The following is a 6,262-nucleotide window of genomic DNA, read 5'->3' as shown; positions in this document are numbered from 1 at the left end:
TTTGCTCCTAAGCATTAATTTGCTTCTAATTCTGTAACGTGGTTAGAGTTTTGTTGGCATTGCAGGTTGCAATCATTGTATCCTTGCTAATGAGGCCACAAGTCTAATGCAAGTGGAGAACTCCTGCTCTGATGTTGGCCACATCTCTGAAAAGGTACTATTAGACACTTTGGAGAAGTGCCAAACATCAGGGAGGGTATATTTATACTAATGAAGCTTTATCATCAGAGAAAGCCAGGACAGGCAAAGTGTTCCTGGTGTAGACAGGGCTATATTCACATTTTGTAGCAGTAAAGCAAAACCATCCCTTGTGAACAGAAAAGGTTATCTCATTAATAGGGAACTTTTGCTTTTATAATTGAGGATATTAGGGACTCCTGCTAGCRCAGCTCTGCCAGCTGGAGATCCCATCTCCTCACCCACTCCCCTCTTCCTTTCCCTGCCTGGACTGTGTGACATAGGTCTGGTCTCTTGCTGGATGTTGTGGTTTGTTTTTGGATGCCCTGAGAATAACAAAATCAGAAGTTTCTGAGTCTTCCTTGGAGGAGGGAAAAGGGCAGATATTCTGCCGCCATGGGTGCTCATGTGTTCAGTGTCAGCATGTTAGATGATGCTGAGTGTCCTCCAACTGTGCCACTGTCACAGGGAAGTCTACCTGTGTTAACGTGCACKCCAGTGTACTGCAGGGGTAACTCTACTACGGACACTTGTGTGAATGGAAAATCAAGCCCAGTGCATACATGTTGGTGTAAGATGTGAAGGAGTAAGTGTGAATGAGACCAAAACCAGGATGTAAATGTCCTTGGATATTCTTCCTCCAAACTGTTCAGTTCTACCCCAAACTCAAACTGGATTGCATGTCACAAACATCAGCTGCTTTGTCTTTATTTCATTGTTTTCAGTCCTCGTACAACTACTAATTGAGCATTACTGCTTTAAAAAGAACAAACTACAGCCATTCACAAAATAACATAAGTTTTAGCTCTGTGAGACAGCAGATACCATTAAAAATCATGGCCTTATTATAGGCTTTCATTATTGATGGCTACTTGAGGAGACATACACTATAAAATATAAAGATAAAAAGCAAAAGGCTATTTAGATAGATGTTCAGCTGAGTGTTGCTAGCCTCAGATCAGTGGCACAGAGGGAAATGAGAAGAGGCATATGGCACAGCCTCTGAACTATTGCACGTTATGGGTCTGCTAAGGCCTTGCCTTTACAATGTACACTTTAAATCAAAGCAACATTGAAGTCAATATTGATTGTTCTTGGGGATATATTTTACCTTCAGGCACTGCTGTTTCCCAAAGGAGCATGAGCAAGAACATATGTCTCTGTGCAGTGCTGACTGCTTGTGGAGAGGGATCTCCCTGAAATTCTCTGAAATCGATTCCTCCTTTGGAAGTACCTACTGCTGCTGCTAAGAGACCGCTGCCTGTTCTTCAAGTATTCCCGGTAGTTTCTGGTGAGCAGGGTGTAAAGGAAGGGGTTGATACAGCTGTTGCTGTAGGTTAAGCAGGTTGTCAGATAATTAATGTTCTTCATCACCTTGGGAGACAATGGGAAGGATTCATAATACTGGAAGAGGAGTTGCCATATCCAGAAAGGCAAGAAGCAAGCCCAGAAAACCAGCACTATAGTGAAAATTAAATAGAGCACCTTTTGATTTGGCAGCCGCTTGGTCTGCTTGAAGGATGCTGTTTGTGACACCCAGTAAATCTTAGCTAATCTGATGTAGAGGTAGCCAATGATTACCCCTGGGCCCACGATGCTGGTACCAAAAAGGATGGTGAGATAAACTTTGTAGGACAGCTTGCTCCAGGTGGGCAGGCAGATACTTTTGTTGTCTCTTTGCACCAGCTGGATCATGATGAGCATCGGGAGGGTGAGCAGCAGTGACACCAGCCAGATGACAACAGCAATGGCTTTTCGGTAGCTCTTGGACCTCTTCACTGTGTCCAGGGGCTTCAGCACGGCAAAGTAGCGCTCTGTGCTCATGACTGTGAGGGTGAAGATGCTGGCATGCATAGTGAGAAAGTCCAGACTGAAGAGGATGCGACAGCCAATGTCCCCAAAGTACCATTTCTGAATGAAGTAGGTTCCGACAATGAAGGGGATGGTGAGAAGGTAGAGCAGGTCCGCCAGAGCAAGGTTGATGATGTAAATATACATGGAAGCAGATGATCGCAAGTAATGGCACATCACTAGCAATGTGTAGACATTGCCTGTGACCCCAATCACACACATAAGGGAAAGGATTGTTCCGATGGTGCAGATGGCAAACATGTCCTCCATGGAACCGGTGGCTGGAGGGCTGTCCCAGGTGGCATTGATGGAGGTGTTGGGTCTGATCCTGAACAGGCCACCGTCGCTTGTGTCCATGACCATGTAGGGAGTTGCTGAAAAGTGGCTCTCYGGCTCGTTGGTTAGGGACATCCTCCTGGCCTTTTAATACTGGATGCTTTGTTCATGCCACAGGGGTCTGCAGTTCTGCTTTTCTGCTCTGAGAAATGTGACTGCTGGGAGCTGGTAAATCATTTCTTAGCAGATTTTCATCCAAAGAAGATCTGTTTTCTCCACTAGAGGAAAGACATCAGCAACCAACATATTAGAAATTTGACAGAGCAACAGAATTTATCATTCAGAAGTCACTTATCCTGAGTACATATTTGCACTGTTTGCAGGTACCAAGGGTCTTTTGCATTGAGGCTACTCAACAAAAAGGTTGTGCAGATCCTTGGAACCACTTGCTGCAATCCTCAAAGTTAGTTTGGGGTTGGGGAAAAAAACATCCTTATTAAATTCATAATGGTATCTTATAGACCTATCAGAATGATTGCTTAAGTCTTGGCGACCTGGCACTTGCTAAGCTCTTAACATGAAGGAGTTCAAGACACCAGAAAAGGGAAAGCAAACCTTGACTTTCCATTTGCAGCCAAACTGATGCCTATTTTACTTCAGTGACACACTCAAAGTCCTGCCCAGCATTTCTGCAGAGTTTCCACAGAACAACTTTCCTTGAATGAGAAGCTCCTGCTAAGTCTCATCTTGCAGTTTCAAACTGTAGTGAAGTGATGGAAAACAAAGCCATTTTCAATCTATATAGCAGGTTGCACTGTATGCGCATAAACTGTTTTTTTCATGCTCTCTAGTGTGAACCCCCAGATATTCACGTGTCCACACATAGATACATTTCAGACAAACTTGTCTGTGAACGTGCCTAAACAGCCTTATGCAGAGTTGCATGCTTGCTCTGCAGCATTCAGGGCAAGTAGTAGCCCTTCATATGCTGAAGCTTTTCGTTAGCTCAAGCCTAACGCTTATACACTGGCTCTGGGTGTAGGCAAAGGGAGATCAGACCTACCTGAGAAAAATAGTGAAGACATACCTAAAATGCTAGAATTTTAAGGTGCAGTACAGGTTTGTGCCAACCTGCACATAGATCTGCATTTGTACTATGTGTTTTATGGAGCTCAGATTGTCTGTTCTTATGGAAAAATGTAAGAAGGGGTCCTGGGCTGCCTTAACCTTGCAGGGCTCATCAGGCAAGGATTTCCCTGTCCCTCATGCTGGACAGGTTGGGTTTGTTTTATCATAGGAATTTGGCAAGTTTTGCAGCTTTTCCCAATGAATTCAGTATCCCTTTGCCTCCACATCAGCTCTGACCCCTTTGCCCTTCCTCCCACTTGCTCCTCCGCAGCAGGGTTACAGTACTAGGCCCTCCTCTGGCTGTACGTATACCAAAGACCCTGACAGAATAACCACTACAGTGCTAGAGGTTGGACAATGTTCATCTTCTTCATGACTTGCCCTCACGTTCCTTCCCCRTTACAACCTGCCGTGGTTGACTGGTGTTATAGAGATGTTATGCAAAAAGTCTGTATAAAAGAGGGCAATCCAGTACATAGAGATTTCTCCTCGGTTAACAATTGGTAGAGTGGTGCACAGAACCCATCCCACCATCCCTTTGAGTGCAAACGTCCAAGGGATAAAGGCTGAACATGGTCCTGGAGTGGACAGTGCTCCTTCTGTGAGCAGTTTCTCCTGATCTCAGCTTTGACAGTCTCACCAGCATCTCAGCTATCCCGGACCTTGCAAAATCAAACCTGCCTCCTCACTGCCCCGCTGAGCAGTGTGGTCCCTTTCCACTCTGGCTTTGGGCATGTGTAGTCAGCCTCCCYGTGTGCCAGCTTGCTCCCTCATTACTTGCTTTGTCAATGTGCTTCCTTATACGCGTAGAAGCTGTTCTTGTAGCTGAAGTACCGTGCATGAAGGAGACACACATGCTCACAGGCTCTGCCAGTGCCTCTGTCACCCAGTCACTGCTCATTCCATTGGGAACGAAGGGCTCTGCACGGGATGCCCCAGCTAAGCCCAGCGCAGGTTGCGCATGCTGCTCTTGAGCACAGCTGGTTTCATGCTAGCTCATTTTCAAGAGCATATTTCCGTGGCCCAGGTGCTGTTTTTTTGCAGCTGCCCTGATTGTGCTCTAGGCACTGTGAAGAAGGGCAGATTTGCCCTGTGCCTGTGCACGTTTGTGCAGTGCCCCCGAAGTGACAGCTTGTGCCTGAGAGAGCTCAGCACACCACATCTCCCTGCTCTGTTCTTCCACTGAACCTGCGTTTTGCTTAATTCATCAAATTGCTACAGCCGCTAACTTCATTCAGATGCTTCACCCGTCTTGAAACAGAGCCCGCACCTAGGCAGGTCCTCAGTCCTCAAGGAAAATTAAATAGAATGAGGAAACCCTGCATTGTTTTAATGCTACTGTCATTCCTGCACTCTTGCATAAATGTATATACTCACACACATGCACACATACACAATAAAGAGCTTGTTATTCCAAGCAGCAGTTTAGAGCATCTTATGGTCTAAGCATTTTTCTCAGTCATTCCTGCCTTTTGCTCTACCATATCACCACGCAGGGGTACCATGCACAACCCATTAGTTACAAACATAAATGAATTTGTCCTGCTCAAACCTGGCTCTTAAATCCAGCAGATGAAGTTTCCTACAAGAAATAAAATAAAAATAAATCTGATGATTTTAAAAAGGACTTAAAACTGTAGCTAAAAAAAAAAAGAGCAGAAATAAAGAGAATCCTTCTTCATGGGAAGACAGTGAGAGATCCCTGGTGCTCTTGTCGCATCTGGAAAGGCAGTGGCAAGAAGTGAGTGTGCTACCTAGCCAAGTATGTTTGAAATCTGTGCGCTCTTAATACTCTCATTCTCCTCCCTTAACTCACGCCTGCTATTTCTGTTGCTCAGTGACGTTAGGCATAGCGTGGCTTTGACTGCAGCCAGCGAAGATCCTTTTTAAAGAAGCAGCATTTTGATAGCTGGGGCTTGTTCTGCCAACTCGCCTTGCCTGGCTGTGAGCCAGCTGGGAATGCAACATGTCACTGCTGTTTTCATCCCAGACCAGTGATATGAAAAGCTGGCAGCCCCTCTTGCATTGCACAGAAGAGTGCAAATGTCTAATGTTGCCTGAGCAAAACGGTTGTGTCGGGGAAGAGGTGTCAGGCCAGGGAGGGTTAAATTCCTCTGGGGAGGAGGAAATGGCCGAGCTCCTTAATGCTGTGATCAATTCCAAAGTGAAGTCAAAGTTTATTTGGGTTGGACAGCATATGAACAAATGAATCTGTGCAGTGGTATCACGCACGACAGCATCTGAGATATTTTAGACTGGCAATAACGAAATGTTAGCTATGTTATTTGGGGTTCAGCTGGTTGCCTTTCCCTAGTGATACTCAAGGAGTGCAAAGACAAAGTGAGAGCTACCAGGCACCTAGAAAAACAGCAGTGCTGAGGAAGGGGATGGCGCTGAGAAATGGCTAAGTTAAGCTCAGGAATATTTTAGCAGCTGAATATTGTGTAGGTTGTTTGCTCATGCTGGACTTGATCTTTCTCCTGCTTTAGCTCCATGGAGAGTTGCCTCTGATTCATACCAGCATGAAGTGAGGAGATCCCATCTCCCAGGGTGGCCCTCGATGGATGTGGATATCGGGGAGTTGCTGCTCAGSGCCATTGCTTTGTCGCTGGTCTGCATTTGGCTAGCCACCACCATTAGTGGTTCTTCCAAGTGGGCGGTTTGGTGCTCCTGCGAGGTGGCAGCCAGTGGCATGAGCTGGTCCCTGGCTCCCTCCTACATCTTCTGTTACTAACCGAGAGCCAGTTCCTTCTCTAGCTTGTTCCCTAAATACCTGTATTGTTTCTTTGTTGTTCTCTACCTTTTATATTCTGCCATCTGGGAGCTTTTG

The 6,262-nt window shown here is 45.8% G+C and overlaps 1 protein-coding gene across 1 annotated transcript; it reads right to left on the bottom strand.

Annotated features, from left to right (window-relative positions):
- Positions 1-871: 871 nt before the first annotated feature.
- LOC112970889 (urotensin-2 receptor-like) lies at positions 872-5,268 on the bottom strand. The gene is made up of 2 exons (XM_026075758.1): positions 4,985-5,268; positions 872-2,582 (listed from the first exon to the last, which is right to left on the bottom strand). Exon 2 carries the CDS (start codon positions 2,437-2,439, stop codon positions 1,291-1,293), a length of 1,149 nt encoding a protein of 382 aa, XP_025931543.1. The 5' UTR covers positions 2,440-2,582; positions 4,985-5,268; the 3' UTR covers positions 872-1,290.
- Between the last annotated feature and the right edge of the window lie 994 nt (positions 5,269-6,262).

This window comes from Apteryx rowi, unplaced genomic scaffold (assembly GCF_003343035.1).
Source record: "Apteryx rowi isolate R43461 unplaced genomic scaffold, aptRow1 scaffold_41, whole genome shotgun sequence".
Lineage (NCBI taxonomy): Eukaryota > Metazoa > Chordata > Aves > Apterygiformes > Apterygidae > Apteryx > Apteryx rowi.
This window is presented reverse-complemented; position numbering and strand designations above follow the sequence as displayed.